Source organism: Phacochoerus africanus, chromosome 7 (genome assembly GCF_016906955.1).
Source record: "Phacochoerus africanus isolate WHEZ1 chromosome 7, ROS_Pafr_v1, whole genome shotgun sequence".
Lineage (NCBI taxonomy): Eukaryota > Metazoa > Chordata > Mammalia > Artiodactyla > Suidae > Phacochoerus > Phacochoerus africanus.
Window position 1 is genome coordinate 92,426,991 of NC_062550.1, and position 16,615 is coordinate 92,443,605.

The 16,615-nt window shown below is 49.6% G+C and overlaps 1 protein-coding gene across 4 annotated transcripts in view; it reads left to right on the plus strand.

The window, feature by feature from the left end:
• TMCC3 (transmembrane and coiled-coil domain family 3) overlaps positions 1 to 13,374 on the plus strand; it is a 274,854-nt gene extending 261,480 nt beyond the window's left edge. For all 4 annotated transcript variants that reach the window (XM_047788269.1, XM_047788270.1, XM_047788268.1 and 1 more), the window contains exons 3-4: positions 2,225 to 2,360; positions 8,898 to 13,374. In XM_047788269.1, coding sequence (XP_047644225.1) covers positions 2,225 to 2,360; positions 8,898 to 9,200 — 439 coding nt within the window. In that variant the 3' untranslated portion in view covers positions 9,201 to 13,374. The remainder of the gene's footprint in view (positions 1 to 2,224; positions 2,361 to 8,897) is intronic.
• The last annotated feature ends 3,241 nt before the right edge of the window (positions 13,375 to 16,615 follow it).

Here is a 16,615-nt window from a genome sequence, read left to right on the forward strand (position 1 = left end):
AGTTATGCTCTGTGACTCGAAGCCTGAGAGCTTAGAGAAAGACGTCACGGTGCGGGGGGCGGGGGGTGTCTGTTAAAATATCCCTGCAGAGGGCGCAGCTCGGGCATATGGAGCTCCTAATTCCCTAGACTCCTGTTAGGACGTCTCAGGACCCTCATTCAGAGCTCTGTATTCCATTTCCCTCCATAACAGCTGTCAAGTAAAAACAGATGCCTTCTTCTTATTTGGTATGTAAGGCTTTATCTGGTGTGATTTCGGGTGGGGTTTTTTTGGCCCCTCTGACGACACCTAGAAGCTCCCAGGCCAGGGATTGAACCCACGCCACAGCTGTAACCAGAGCCACAGCAGGGACAATGCCACGAGATAACTCCTAGGGTGTTTTTTTTTGTCTTTTTTTTTTTTAATGATACTATGCTGTACTCATTAAACCTTTCACCTCAAATGAAGAATTTTCACAAGGAATCTTAAGATTGAAGTATCCATTAAAATCTTGTGGCTTATATTGGCTAATTTTCTAAGTCGGGTGTTGTGTGGGCTGGTTTTTGGTGATTGTAGCATAAAAAGTGTGTGTGCCCACCATCCCCTTCTCCACCGTTTTCCCAGGAAAAATAGCCCCTGCCCCGCGTTATTTTTGTCAAATGAATATGTTAACTTCTAAAACTGTAGATAAAAAAATGAATGCCTATTACATATTGTAAGATTTCAATTTTAAATTTAGTTTACAAGTTGTTTTATATCTGATATGTGATTTTACATATGTGTTAATTTAGAGACATGAATTTTTTCAGCTCGCCTATTTTTAGGAAATGATTTTTTCAAATTTTCTGCATGCATCTTTGACTTGGGATTCTTTGTCACATAAGAACGACTTTTGAGTCACAACTTTTCCAGATAATATTAACTTTAATGCCATTCAGATATTTTGGGATACCGCACCCTTTGGATCCAGATTTTATTTCGACTCACAAATAGCCATTTGCTTAAGTTCAGAACAGTTTGGATGGTGCTCGTGTGTTATCTCGTTATGTTTGTGATCTTCATGGTTGTCACTCACTACACGGCTTACTTTAAGAGGTGGGGTTTTTTTGGATTTTTTTTTTTTTAGGGCTGCACCCACGGCATATGTAAGTTCCCAGGCTAGGGGTCAAATCAGAGCTGCAGCCCCTGGGATGTGGGATCTGAGCCATGTCTGCAATCTACAGCACAGCTCATGCCAACACTGGATCTTTAACCCACTGAGCCAGGCCAGGGATCAAATCTGTAGCCTCAAGGATACTAATCGGATTCTTAACTCACTGAGCCACAACGGGAACTTCCAAGAGATCTTTAAAAGGCTTGTTTATAACACCAACATCGGGCACCTATGAAGTCCTACCTGAGAATAATCCTTAAGTCTGTATTAAGGTATTTTTTTAAAATGATTCTATCAAGTGGCCTATAAAAGCATCTCAAATTGGTATTGATTGAAGTCATTCCAGGCTAATGCATCGTCCCTAAATAGTGCTTCCTGTTTCAGAATAAACATTATAAGGTTTCAAATACAAGACAAACTTCTTCTCTGAGGGGAGTGAAGGGTGGGAAGGGGAATCTTTATGTTTCTATTAGACTTGGACTCTTTAGATTTAAATTTGGGCTTTTGGAAATGCTCCCCACTAAGCCATCTTTAATATTTAACAGGCATACTTTTTTTTTTTAATTGGCACTTAAGTGCTAAGAGTGAAACATGTGTTCAGAATCCCCTTGTGCACTGGGAAATAAGGGGAACTGGCTCCAGTGGAGCAACTGGTCCTTTCCTGTCGGCCTGTGACCATCAACCACTGGGCACTGTGTGAGCGGAAGAGGGAAAAGCACCAGGATGCCGGCGGGTCCTGTCTCAGGCGGCATCCGGGACAGCCCTGTCCCCTCCCCAGTCCTGGCGCTTGCGCCAGCTGACGAGGTCTGTCCCATGGTCCCCACCGCCCATCTGCCGTGGGCGGGAAAGCCAGGTTCGGTTTGCGGGGACTCCCAGCCGTGAGCACAGGGTTGCGACTGCAGAGACCAGCCCTTCCTGGCGCGGGCGTTCGGTGTCATTCGAAAGCACGGGCGCCACAGCTCCACTTGTGGGAGCGCCGGCTGCGAACACGCCGCAGGGCCCTGGCCGCAGAGAGACACGAAGGACGGCGCTCTCCATGCGCCGGGAGGCTCTGAGATGTCCCGCTCAGAATCTGCGCCTCTCTTTGCGCAGGTATGAGCGGCTGGAAGATCAGCTCCACGACCTCACAGACCTGCATCAGCACGAGACGGCCAACCTGAAGCAGGAGCTGGCCAGCATCGAGGAGAAGGTGGCCTACCAGGCCCACGAGCGGTCGCGGGACATCCAGGTACCTTGCCTCTCGTCGTCAGGTGCACGCGTGGCCTCTCCCCGGCCCTTCCTGCATGGAGCAAACTAAGTGCATTACTCCCAAGCCCGAAAGGAATTCGAGCCTGTGGAGCAAACTTTATTCTTCACCTTATTGACCCCGTTAGCTTATGTTAGAGACATTAAGCTGTGTTCTGTTCACTTTCTGCCTGAATTAGTTCATAAATATTTATTACCTACTCCAGGCCTATTATCTGTAGTCTGTTTTCTCCATCGTCACCACAAGCGTTAAAACAGCAGACAAACCTTTCCTTCGACACGCTTGCCGAGGTGGAGGTCGGGAGCCATGCTCTCAAAGCCACAGAAATTCAGGCGTGTGGTGCCCAGCAAGCTGTGGACTAGTGGGGCCGGCGGTCCCTTCGCAGTCAGACACTGGGTTTGGTCCCAGCCTTTCACCGGCTTTGTGGTCCTGAGCAGATCTTAAGTCTGTTTATTCACCTGCAAAATAACAGCTTTCATATTTGTGAGGATTTCAGGCACCCGAATGCACACCAGGTGCCAAGACCAGCAAAGAGACTCCATGTCGCTGGTCCAGCGACCCTTTCAGGTGATTCCTGTCATTCTCTCCATTTCTCAGAGGTGGGGACCAAGATGCAGAGAGGTTAAGTGACTTGAACACAGTCTTGCAAATAGTCCTTGAGTAGTGAATGTGAGGGAATGGCCTGGAGAAGGTGGGATTTGAAGGGGGCGGGCGGGATCCCCATGGATCGAGGGTGCTAGTAACCAGATCAGTATAAACAGAACGTTCCAGAATTCATGTGATAGTAATGCTGTAGTGGAGCAACCCTAGGCTTCTTGGGCTCCTTTTTTTTGGGGGGGGGTGCCGTGTTACCAGAAAGTCTTTTCTCCCCCCCCATTTTTATTCAGATATAATTGACATACAATTGTGTAATAGTTTTAAAGGATGTAACAGAATGACTTCATCGATGTATATACTGATGTATTAGGAAATGATCATACAGTAAGTCACCGTTCATCTCCTCACAGAGTTACAAATTTGTTTTCTTGTGATGAGAGGTTTTAAGGTGGGCCCTCTTGGCAGCTTTCGAATGTCCGATACAGTTATTGTCAGCTACAGTCACCAGGCGGTACCTTGCATCCCCAGGGTTTGCTCACCTGGCAGGGTTTTTGCCTTTTGACCCCCCTTCTCCATTTCACTTCCCTTTGAGATTCTGCATATAAGCGAGATCACACACCGTGTTTCTCTGACTCATTTTACTTAGCATAGTACCCTCTTGATCCGTGCACGTTATTGTCCATGGCAGTAGTTCCCCGTTTCTCATGGCTGTGTAATATGCCTCTGTGTGTGTGTGTGTGTGTGTGTGTATGTATGTGTGCGCGTGTGCGCGCCACATTTTCTGTAGTCACCCATCAGTGAACACGCAGGTTGTTTCCATGTCTTAACTCGTGTCAAGGATGCTGTAATGAATACAGGGATGCAGGTAGCTCTTCAGATGCTGATTTCATTTCTTTCATGCATATGCCCAGAAGTGGAATGGCTGGGTCGCATAGGACTTCTGTTTTTAATTTTTTGAAGAACCTCTGCACTATTTTCCATAGCTGCACCAACTTATATTCCCGTTGATCACCTTAAAAAAAAAAGGACACGGATACGCTTCAGGTCAGCTCAGCTTCGTTTTTACAAATTTTCTGCATAGGCTGTAGTTATTTTCTCCAGCCCCACTTCGCAGGGGAGAAAACTGAACCATAAAGAGGAATTTCTTCCACGATGTGTGAGCCGGTTTCAGCTTGCCCACATTCTGTTCCTTCCGCGTCGGGGGCCGAGCCCGTGCTCATCCCAGACGTCTGTCTGCTCGGACGGTTCTGGGGGCCAGAGCATCAGACTTGTTTGCCTTTGCAGACCCGGCGCAGAGGACCCGTGGGGGGTTTCTGCCCCTGCTCTGGATGAAGAGACTTCACTTCACTGCTGACTGGTTTAAAAATGTGAACCGGTTTAAATGTGAAGTGTTGCTAGGCGAACAGTGCAGTCATTTTATTGGAACATTCTCTTTTAGGACAGGTCTGGGATCCCTGGCTTGTGTCTAAAGATAGGGTTTTCTTATTTAGGGGATTGTTTGGGTGAATATTGTTATTCCATCTCTGAAGAAACATACTCTGGAGATGGAGGGATAAGATAAAGGGGGGGACTTCACAGAAGGAGCTTAACAATTCAGGGAGTTCCCATCACGGCTCAGCAGTAATGAACCCGATGTATTTGTGAGGATGCAAGTTCCATCTCTGGCCTCGCTCAGTGGGTTAAGGATCTAGTGTGGCTATGGTGTAGGCCAGCAGCTACCTCTAGCCTGGGAAGTACTATATGCTGCATCTGCAGCCCAAAAAAGAAAAAAAAGAAAGAAAGAAAAAAATTCAGAAGAGTTTATTTCAACATTTTCTGGTTTCATCGGTAGCTCAGAAATTGCAAAGAGGACGTCTCTGTGAGTGACTGGAGGGCCTTTCTCGTTAGGATGGTTAGAATCCTGGCTCTACCTCCTACTGAGACTGCACCCATTGGCTCTGTGCCTCGGCCTCCTCGTCTGTAAAATGGAAATAGTGGGAGTTCCCATCATGGCTCAGTGGTAATGAACCCGACCGACTAGGCTCCATGAGGGGGCAGATTCAATCCCTGGCCTCACTCAGCGGGTTAAGGATCCGACATCTCTGTGAGCTGTGGTGTAGGTCGAAGAGGTGGCTTGGATCCCATGTGGCTGAGGCTGAGGCATAGGCTGGCAGCTGCAGCTCCAATTCGACCCCTAGCCTGAGAACTTCCATATGCAGTAGGTGTGACCATAAAAAGACAACACAGGAGTTCCCGTCGTGGCACAGCAGAAACGAATCTAACTAGAAACTATGAGGTTGTGGGTTCAACCCCTGGCCTCGCTTATTGGGTTAAGGATCTGGTGTTGCTGCGAGCTGTGGTGTAGGTCGCAGACGTGGCTCGGATCTAGTGTTACTGTGGCTGTGGTGTAGGCTGGCAGCTGCAGCTCCAATTAGATCCCTAGCCTGGGAACCTCTATATGCCGAGGGTGCGGTCCTAAAAACCAACCAAAAAAAGACTAAATAAATAAGTAAAATAAAATGGAACTATCAATGAGCTGTCCAAAGGCTGTCGGGAGGATTAAATAAGACAAGACATGCCAAGTACTTAAATCTTTAGCTGACAGTAATAAACAGACAAAAAAACCAAATGCTGGCTGATTTCTTTCTTTATTATATATGAGTAGCCGTTATTTCTTGGGGGTTTTTGGCTTCATCTTTATTTCCTGTTTCTTTTGTTTTCACAGGTGGAGTTGTACAAGGGGTGGGGGTGGTAGGAGAAGGATATAGCCATTGTCTCTAGGACGCAAGGGTTTTGTTTAAAGATTGACAATTAAAATTGGCAATTAAAAGAATTTAAGGAGAATCCTGTCCTCTGTCCTTATCCTCAATAAGTTAAATACTGGACCCAAGGAAGTACTAAAAATTGTGGAGCTGAGTATGTCTTAGTGGGTGCTGTGATCAAAATTCCATACCATTCACTGCTTAATTTTCTTGGATTTTTCTTTTGGTAGAAAATTCGACAGAAGTTCTAAGGCAACTCTAAGATCAGTCAATTATATGTGGCATTCATCCACTCAATCACAGATGAGTGAATGTGCCTAAAATGTTGATCTTTGGAGTTCCCACTGTGGCACAGTGAGTTAAGGATCTGGCATTGTCTCTGCAGTGGCACAGGTTTGATCCTCAGCCTGGGGCAGGTGGTTAAGGATCTGGTGTTGCAGCGGCTGTGACAGAGGTTGTAGCTGCAGCTCAGATTCTATCCGAACTTCCAAAAAAAAAAAAAGGTTGATCCTTTTCCTGTTCTGTCACCTCTTCTGTGCCATACCTGAAGTGGAGGAAACCCTGGGCCCAAGTGTTTGAAGAGAAGCCATGATTTGGGGGGGAGCATTTGCCGATTGCCGTAGAAAGCTAGCACTTTTTAGAATGTGAAGGTCTGAAGCTTTACCTTTTTGGTTGACAGCCTGTGTGATGCGGTTGCTATGGTAACAGAGAACCCTCTTCTTTGGCCCGTAGAGTAGGTTTAGCGGAAGAAAAGCAAATCCATGTTGGAGCCATGGTGCTTGCTGAAACTCTGAAAAGACGACTGTATGTTAATTGAGCAAATGTCCTGGTGAATGAGTTAGAAAATAGGCCGGTAAACTAAAAGAGGCTCATTTTCCTGCCTCTCCTTGGGTCCTTTTCTCCGGAGAGGTGGAAGGCTCCTATCCTGTTGCTGACATCCGGTCTCTGGAGCCAGTGTAGCACCTGCTGTGAGCCTGGCACCGGCTCCACGCGGGCGGCCCTGTCCTCGTGCAAGTGTGGTCCCTTGGTGAGGGAGGAAGGCCAGTGGGAGGCTTGACAGAGTCTGGTGGGTCCAGGAAGGCCTCCCTCAGGACGTGACCATTTACGTGGGACCTGAAGGTGGAGGGGCTGGTGCCCGAAGGCCAGCCTCTTAGGCACAGCAAGTGCCTGTGCCAAGGCCCCGAACACGGTCCTTTTCTGAACTTTAAGAAGCCAGTGTTGCCAGAACACAGTGAGGGCGGCAGGGGGCTCGTATTAAGTGGGGCAGGGGGTCGGGGTCGGGGCTGCTAAAGATGTCAGAGCTGCTGCGACAGGAGCCACATCAGCTGTGCGTCTTCCCAAGATCACTTGGGCTGCCGTGTGGAAAGTAGATTCATGAGGTTGAGAACTAAGAGTGGGAGTTCCTGTTGTGACGCAGTGGAAATGAATCCGACTGGGAACCGTGAGGTTGCGGGTTCGATCCCTGGCCTCACTCAGTGGGTTAAGAATCCGGCGTTGGCAGTGAGCTGTGGTGTAGGTCGCAGACGCGGTTTCGATCTGGCGTTGCTGTGGCTGTGATGTAGGCTGGCAGCTGTAGCTCTGATTAGACCCCTAGCCTGGGAAGTTCCATATGCTGTGAATGCGGCCCTAAAAGGACAAAAAGAAAAACAAAACAAAAAAAGAAGAAAGAAAAGGCAACCTGTAGAATGGGAGAAATTTAAAAAACAAGCAAAAACTAAGTGGTGTGTAGAGAAATTATGAGAAAAGGTTTTTTTTTTTAATCTTTTTTCTCTTTATTGTTAGACACTATGCATAAACATATAAACCAAAAATAGCAGAGATCCTCTTGGGCCTCAGTAAGAGCAGGGGGGGAAGAGGTCCCAGAAACTTTTTTTAAAGTTCAAGACATGTTAGTGCCTGGACCAAGGGTGTGGAAGGCAGGCCAGGGCCAGCAGAGCCGAAGGCTCCTTCCCTCTCCCCAGAGCCAGGACAACCCAGGGAGCCCCCCGCCAGCAGCCGGTCCCTTTGTGGGGGGGTGCCACAGAGGGAACACGCAACACAGGAGAGTCTTCCGCTCTCGGAGAGCAGCACGTAGGATAACTCAAAGCTCCCTCCCTCCATCCGTGTGCTCTTCAGAGCTCCAACTGAGGAAAAGCAGAGTCCAGTGCACCCTGACCCCTGCCCAGCTGCCCAGGGCCCAGATGCCCCCAAACTTGGCACTTACCAAAGCCTGTCCCAGCTCAGACTCACCATTACGAGAACTTGACACTCGTAATGTCACTGCAGGCAGGGACCCTGGTGACGTGGATGCGGGTTCCTGAGCGGGGGGAAATGACCGATTAAGTGAAGTGTACCCATGTTGCATCGATGGGGCTGGGCGACGGGTAGATGGGAGGGCTGTCAGGGAACACGTCTGCTCTGAGAGCTTGGTGCATCGGGTGCTGTTTTCTGAGAAAAAGAACCAGAAGGGAAACGGAGGTGACGGCAGGAATGGGAAAGGTGCCGACTTGAGTCCACCCCTGGACGTGTCGCTTTTGAGGTGCTTTTCAGAAGCCCATGGGGCAAAGTCAAAGACACAGGTGGACATGTGAGTCAACCTCCGAAGAGACAGCTGCCCAGAGATTTACCTGGCGTCATTCGTATCTAGTAACCAGAGCCTCGGCAGGAACGAGATGTAGGAGAGCGTGTAGCCTCAGGTCGTGTCCTGGCCCCGCAGCCAGCCTGCCCCAGCCCTCTCGCCCCCGGCCTCCTCTGGGGTCCGCGAGGGATGCACGCGGACGCTGAGCGCTGGAGATAAGGACTAGCAATCGGAGATGCCACCTGCCCCATGGCTGGAGGAGTCACCTGTCACTAAACAGAACCCCCCCCCCAGTTGGTTCCTGATGGGACCACCAGATGCCATGATTGTATGCATTTTATTTTAAATGCCAGTGGAGTCGAAATCCTTGGCCGTGATTCCTTCTCCGTGGTGGTTTACGGTTGTCGAGGCACGCTCGTTCCCTCTGCGAGTAGCAGGATAAAGGGAGCCTCGCGAGTCTTGCCGTCCTTCTCTGTCCTCACCGTTCCCAGTGGGTGGGCTGCTCACAGCTGCCCGGGCCGTGGGCGTCCTGAGCGGGGGGGTCTCGTGCCCGGCCCAGCTCGCGTGCACGTGCCGCCCGGGGTCTCAGCAGCGTTTGATGCCCGCTCTCCCTCTCGCCCACAGGAAGCCCTGGAGTCCTGCCAGACTCGCATCGCGAAGCTCGAGCTCCACCAGCAGGAGCAGCAGGCGCTGCAGACGGACTCGGTGAACGCCAAGGTCCTGCTGGGGAAGTGCATCAACGTGGTGCTGGCCCTCATGGCCGTCCTCTTGGTGTGCGTGTCCACCATGGCCAAGTTCATCGCGCCCATGATGAAGAGCCGCTTGCACATTCTCGGCACCTTCTTCGCCGTGACTCTCCTTGCGATATTTTGTAAAAACTGGGACCACATTCTGTGCGCCATCGAAAGGGTAATAATACCCAGATGAAGCCGCCGCCTTCCGTCCTCAGTCCTTTGAGTTGTTATTTCAAAGAAAACTGTGCAGACGACCACATCCTAAAACGAACGGCTGTGCCGACGCAGGAGTACGAGGACCAGGGCTGTAGCACGGTAGCGCGGTCCAGCTCGGGCCCTCGTCCTTGGCTCGTGAGAATCTCTTTCCAGACGGTCCCCGCCTTGCGCACTGCCTTAGTCAGGCCAGGTCTCCAGCCCACCTGCCTACCCAGCTTGGCCAACCTCTGGTTGGTGAGTGCTTGGCCTAATTAGTGACCCAGCAGAAAAGGGACGTAAGACGCTCACTCCCTCTCTCTTGGGTCTCTGTCAAAATCACCCTTTCCTGAGTTGCGTTTTCCGCGGGTCCCGTAAGCAGCAGGGGTGACGGGAGGGGGCGAAGCACAGGTGTTGCCCCTGTGAACACGTGTGGTCCATGGGGTTACAGTAAGCCCTGTGTCATCCATCCCACCGTCCACTGATGACCATAGGTCCCACGTGTGCCCAGTGTCCACAGTGGCCAACTGTGTGTGACTCTCCGTCCCATGGAAGTCTTGTAACACCCCTGTCTGTCCAGCCGATGTCCAGCTTCCGTGTCCGGTTGCGCTGTAAATGGTAACACGTGAGCACTGATGAACAGGCTTTGGCTTCCTGTGTCCAGGGAGCTGCACACTGGGTTTCACCCGGCTGTCAAATGCACCATCTTCCGGGCACGCAGACACGCTTCCCAATCCCTCTTCAAACTGTGGCTCTCACTTCTAATTGCGGTCCGACCCGCACCACCCCGGGCTTTGTGTTCAGCACACCTTCGTCGCTCTAGGCCCCTCTGAGGACCTGGTTCCCTTCCTGTGATCGGCCGTATTCACCGTCCTCGAGGGATGGCAACGCTTGCTCAGTAAATGAGAACCAAGGATGCTGCTGTCGCAGGGTTTTTCCTCTTCAAGCAGGACAACAGGATCCGAGTTTCTAAAGCTCAAGTGCCCTGAGGAAGGCACCCCGAAAGGGGGAGGGAAATGCGACGTGTGATCTGAGCGGGTGGCAGCCGGATCAGCGGGCGCGGCTCACCAGGACGAAGCTGGAGAGGCTCCTCCTCGGACCCCGAGAGACCAGCGAGAAGAGGGTCCGTTAGATCTGGGGTCTGAGCCAAGGGTGCCATCTGTCTCCTAGGATCTTGCTGACCATACGTCCTAAGGTCATGAGTGGCGTGGCCACACTCCCACCGAGGGGAAGGCCTTCAGAAATCAACGTCTTTGGCCCCTTTGGGGGCGCCCTTCACTCTCTTGAGCCCAGATAATGTTTTCCGTTAAATCTCTCTGTGTAGATAACACAAAGGAAGACCGAGACGATTTTCGTGGACACCCTGGATCGGCCTCTCTTCCCACCAGCTGTCCTCTCAGCTGAGGCGTAAAGATCCATGTCCGTGTACATTTTCCTCCAGGAAACATCGGAGCGTCGGGATTTCAATTAAGTGCAATATTTGGCAAACAGCTGCTCTGAGGGAAATCTCCTGAAAAAAATGTGACGTGTGCCGTGATTTGAGGGAACAGCGGGGTAGTGGAGTGTGTGGTTCAAGTCCAGTGTGGGTCAGACTCATACAACTCAAGCTTGCTTGCTTTTCTTTGCTTTTTTTAAAGTTTACAAATCAGTGGTTTTAGTCAGCGTACACTTATGTAACAGTCTCTACCATCTCATTCCAGACTTGAGCTTTTTAAAACAATAAACATCATTTCATGAAAGTTTTGGATTCAGGGAAGAGGGAGTCCCAGTCTCACCCCATCTCGTGGCGGGGGCCCCTTTCACTGCCAGACTCTCGTCTGGTCCCCCAAGTCGGCTGGAAATGCACTGTGGTCCGTCCAACCCAGGGGCTGGAACCAGGTTGCAGATGCCGGGAAGGAAGGGGCAAGAGTGCTGTGCGGGTCTGTTTCCATGGCCAGCGTTCCCTGTTCGCCGTGGGCCTCCGTCTCCGTGTGCGCCGAGGGCTGGATGTAACTTAGGGCGGTGAATCGAGCTGGGGCCTGGCCTATTCATGTCTCTGCATCTTTCTGAGGCACTTTGGACAAAGCAGGGAGTGGGGTGGACGCAGATGCTGCTGGTAGCTTAGAGGGAAGAAGGGAGACCCCTCGCCCTCGAGGTCAGGGCTCTGGGAGGTTCCAAGAAGATGTGGGCCATCGTCCCACGGCCCCACCCTCCCTCCGCCACCCACCCTGGCACATGTGTCCGGATGCTTCCCGACTTGTCATCCGTGTGTTCCTCTCCCTGGTGAGAGAAGCGGGGGAGAAAACAGCAGCCCGGTCCCCCCCCCCCCAACAGCCGGGAGCCCCTACCAGGAGCTGCTCAGAGCTGGCTCTCTTCTGAAACGCTGGAGTGTCCACCTGCTCACCAAGTTTTTTAAAGAATTCAATTTCCGGTGATTCTCATTCGATTTGAAAAACCTTTTTTTCGCTTGGATATGTTCAGGCTACACAGTGTATTTATTTTAGAGTCTTGTGGAAAGTTCATGAAGCTTTTCAATAAATGATACACTCCAAGGAGACTTTGTCGGTAGTTTATTAGTCTCAGTAAACTCTCCCGCTGATGCTTTTTTTTCACTGCCAAGGATACTAAATGTTGTAAATATACAACAGAAAGAGTGATCTAGCTATGGCAAATCCTGGCATTGGATACCCATGTACATTTAAGTTGAGTCTTCCCCCCACTGTTCACTGGCAGGCAGGCGGCGTGCCGTGTATGCCCGGAGAGGAAAGCTGGTCGTGGGCTGATGGGTAAACACCTGCTCCCTCAGCGAACTTACACCGCGTGATCGGAGATGCTGGACGTTGGGTCCTAGCACTAGGGTTTTTGGTGGTGCATTATTTTCATGATCACCAGGATAACGATGGTTTGCTCAGGGCAAAACCAAAACCTAAAACTACTCTTTTGTGGGTTTCATTTGAATTGGCTATTCCAGCTTGTATTTTGAGTATGATTAAGTCAGAGCAAAACACCGCCCCCCCCCCCAACTCACCCCACCATCAATAAAAGTTTAAAGCCACAATGAAGCAATAACTAAAAATATTCCATTGCCAATTCTGGACGGTGAAAGTAGGGTGAGTCCCACGTTTCTTGCGTGTACAGTTAGTTGCGTTGCTTATACAGTTGCTGTGATCTGAAGATAAACTGAAATTTTCTGAAACTCCTCCCCTTTCCATTCCTGGCCGTGATGCTGTTACCCTTCCCCGTCAGTGAGCATCCTGGTGATGTTGGCCCTTCTCCTGCTTTGTCGCTCTTTTTTTCATTTAAATATTTCCCCATCATGCTTCTTGCCTTTGTCTTTTTTTTCTGGTGGAGCAGGTTTAATTATGGGCTCAATAGTAGGGAACTAGCTTCCCTTGGGCTTCCCTTGGGCAACTAATTACTTAGGTCTTTGGAGTTTAAATACCAAATTATTTTGCATCAAATGGGAACACTTTTTCCAAATATAGTGTATGCACTTGGAAAAAACATTTAAATATGCTTGTTAATAGGAACATATATGATTAAACAACCTATTTTGCATATTTCTATAACCGCAAGGAACCAGGAGTGGGATGAAATGGCATTCCTTTAAATTCAGGACTTTATCTGGAGAAAGGTGTTTTAAGAAGTTCAGCACATGTGCTAAGGAAAGAGTTGGTCTAAAAGATAAGCCACTGAAGAGAATGAAATTGACCTATTCATAGTAAAAGTAAAGGAGTTTTTTTTTTTTTTTTAAGGATACATGTAACAAGAGGGAAAACCAGAGGATTTAAAGCAGAACGAATCTATAATTTTCTAAAGTGAATACAATTCTCTGTTTATAAGAAGCTGGAAAGTCATGTACCTTGATTGCAGTAGGAATGATTTATGTGTTGCAACTTTAATTTATTTAAAGCGTTTTGACTCTATTTGTCCTCAAATGTTTCAACAAAAGTGTGCTCTCTGTTTAAGGTATGTTTAGGCAGTAGTGAGCGGCTCTAAGCGTAGAAACTGGAAATGTTTATTATGAGGTCTGTTGGAAATTTCTGTTTTGTGGGATATCCTATAGTTTCTTGTCAGCCTAAAATTGTCAGTTCTCTGTAGCTCTTCACCCCATTCAAAGCAGGTGCCATTATTTTTTAAAAGAAACACTTCATGTTGCTTCGATGTTAAATAAAGAGCTAGATTTCTTAAATTTTCCCATTTGTCGGAGACCCTCTCAGTAGTAGATGCGCGTGTGGGTGTGTGTTGAGCGTGATCGTTTTTAAAAACAGACTGTCGTCGTGCAGGTTTGGGTTCGTGACAGACGATTCGACGGTGTAAAGGTTTCCACACACTTGCTGTCTCCACACGTGCACAGCCTCCCCTACTGTCAACATCCCTCACCGGGGGGACATCTGTGACACTGAACAAGCCTGCATCGACCTGTCATTATCACCCAAAGTCCCTAGTTTATGTTAGGGTTCACTCTTAGTTTGTATTCTGTGGCTTCAGACAAGCCAGTAATGCCATTTGTCCACCTCTACTGTGCCATACAGCATAGTTTCGCTGCCCCAGAACCCTCTGTGTCTGCCTGTTCGTTCGTCCCTCTCCCTCCCGATCAGTTTTTAAGCTAATTTCAAGTCTACTCTAGAAAATTCCCCAGATGCCCATTCTTGAGCCTGGGGAAAGGGAGACGGACGGATGATTGGTCACAGTTCCGGGAACTCTAGGAGACGTGTCCTGGTGCCGTGGGAAGAGCTGTGCTAGGATGATGAGGGCAAGGCAGAGCCATCCTGAGCCGGAGCAAGAAAGACAACTCCTCTGCCAGAAGTAGCCTTTTTGGCGGCGGCTCTATTGTATGGTACTTTGGTGCCAATGAAACGCTTTATTTTCCGAGAGCTGCAGCTCCTCGGAGCCAGTCCTCTGCCGTAGGCAATATTGATCTCAGGTATTTGGATGGAATTTTCCTCAGGTCATAGCTAGTGAAGCGGGGAGCCAGGGCTCTCTGCCTTTGCCTTATCCTGCCTTTTTATCTACTTCCGCTCAACTCGGTGTCCTGAGCCAATTCTCCTGGGGTCACCCAGCACCCACCCACTGTGTACAAACAAAATAACTAGACCTCTTAGGTGACAGAAACATTTGTAAATACATCAGCTCATTCCCTGACCTGGCTACTTGCATCCTTGGAAATTTTGTGGGCCCCCGCTGTTATTTTGTACACCCTTTGATATTTGATATCTCAAGATGGGTCTACAGAAAAAATAGATGTGATTGCATTAAATGTTTGACCAGCCCAGCGTCGTCCCAAGTGTTGCTTTCTGGGAATCACCAAGTTTGTACTTCCTTAAAAAGAGATGGAGAGGAGTTTCCATTGCGGCTTAGCAGGTTCAGAACCCAACATAGCGCCTGTGAGGATGCAGGTTCGATCCCTGGCCTTGCTTAGGGGGTTAAGGATCTGGTGTTGCCGCCAGCTGCAGTGTGGGTCACAGATGTAGCTCCGATCTGGTGTGGCCATGGCTGTGGTATGGGCCGTCAGCTGCAGCACCACCTCGACCCCGGCCCAGGGGCTTCCATATGCCGTGGGTGTGGCCGTTAGAAGAAAGAGATGGAGAAAAAGCTTGATGAGCTGGATTATATGTAGCCAGCAATGAAAGATACTGCTACAGAATAAAAACAGTGTTCTCCTGTGTTGAATATCATACAGACTCCTAATAGAAAAAATTACCCATAGTCACAGCTTGACAGAGTAACTTAAAACCTTAATTGCAGTTCATAATAATAACTTTTCTTAATTTGCAATCATAAAATTGTAGATTGTCTGCAGCCCTACATACAGCGTTACTTTCTGCTAGGCATGACCATGAGATGTAGGAGTGTAGAGGACACAGAGGGACGGTGGCAATACCAAATAGCACCTTCTGGGCTTTCATAGCTGTGGAATGACAGCTAACGTTCCTTGAGCATCTACTGTCAACAGAGCTCTGTGCCAAATGCTTCGCATTCCCTATGAATGCAGTTGTTCCGATGCCCAATACACAGGCACTACTGTCCCTGCGTAACAGGCGAGGAAACCGAGGCAGCATCAGGCAGCGGGTAAAGGTGGGGCTGTTTGTTCCGCCGCAGGCCTGTGTGACTCTGGCGCCGACATGGGTAACCTCTTTCCTATAACGGAAAGGACTGAGCGATTGGCTGCTAGTCACTCAGTAGCTCCCGGCTCCTGGGAGGCAGGTGTCTCTCCTGGAGTCCAGCAATGGGTCACTCAGCCCCAGAACTGGAGCAATTAGTATTACAGTTGTAAATTTTGTGTTTCCACCTTTGCTTTCTGGACATACTCTGCTGAGAACGTTACCCAAAGCCAGTGTCCTACATCTTTGAAAGAGACATGGGCTGACAAATTTGTGGATAAAAAGAATGGAAAGCTATTAAGTAAAGAAACTTCTACACCCTCCCTGGCTTCCTGAGCTTCTTGGGATGTATAATTGGCCATTGGCTGGGCTGAGGGTTTATCAGCTTTCTTGCTTAGCTCTGAGATGGTGACGTCCCTTGGTGGCTTCTGCTCTGTGTTCCGTGGCATCTGCTACCATCTGTGATGGCCACTCCAAATTCCCCTCCCTGCTAAAGCAGCCAGAATCTCTCCCCTGCCAGGCCTTTACCCCGACCGCAGCAGTTAACAGAACAAGCAGCGGCTCGCCTAACAGCTGTTTTTGTCTGTGGTTACTCTGCTCTGGCCCAGGGGCTGGGAATTGGATTTTGTTTTCGCTTCTGCTTGAAAAGAAGCTACTAAATACCAGAAAAGAAGCGAAGTCATGCCTTGGTCTACACTAACAGATAAGGGACTCTTTGCCAAAGAAACTCTCAGAGGCCTAGATTCTTCTTTTGATTCTTAGATTGTCCGTATCACAACCAGGGATGCCTTCAAGCTTCCAGTGGGTGTTTGCTCCTCGGTGGTCCTGGTTGCTGTGCCGTCGTCATAGTCCCTGTGGTTTGCAGCCCAGGCAGGCCCTCTTCGCTGCAGGGAACAGGGACCTCTAAGGCAGATCCCCCAAAGTCAGACCAAAGGCAGTTCATAAACACCCCAGTGGCTCAAGCCAGCAGGAACCCAGACAGAGCCCTGGATTCACAGGGAGATGGCCTTCCCCAGACACTGGAGTCAGAATTGTGACAAGGTGACCTCCTGCTCCGCGTGGGCTTTCCCCTTATCAGCAAGCCATCACCTGCGAGTCGATGGAAGCTGCGTGTGGAGTTGGAAGGGAGGAGGCCGATTCCGTCATTCGACAAGCACTTTTCCTCAGAGGAGGAGCTGAAAGGACACAGGAGGCTGACGGCTGGGGCCTGGCTCTCCTGGAGAGAGCAGAGCTGGCAGCAGCATGTCACTGGATGCTGACCGGCCCGCGCAGTGTGGTGTCCAGTTCCCAGAGCTGGCTCGTGGTCTCCCTAAGGCCACTGGCCTCCGCCCGA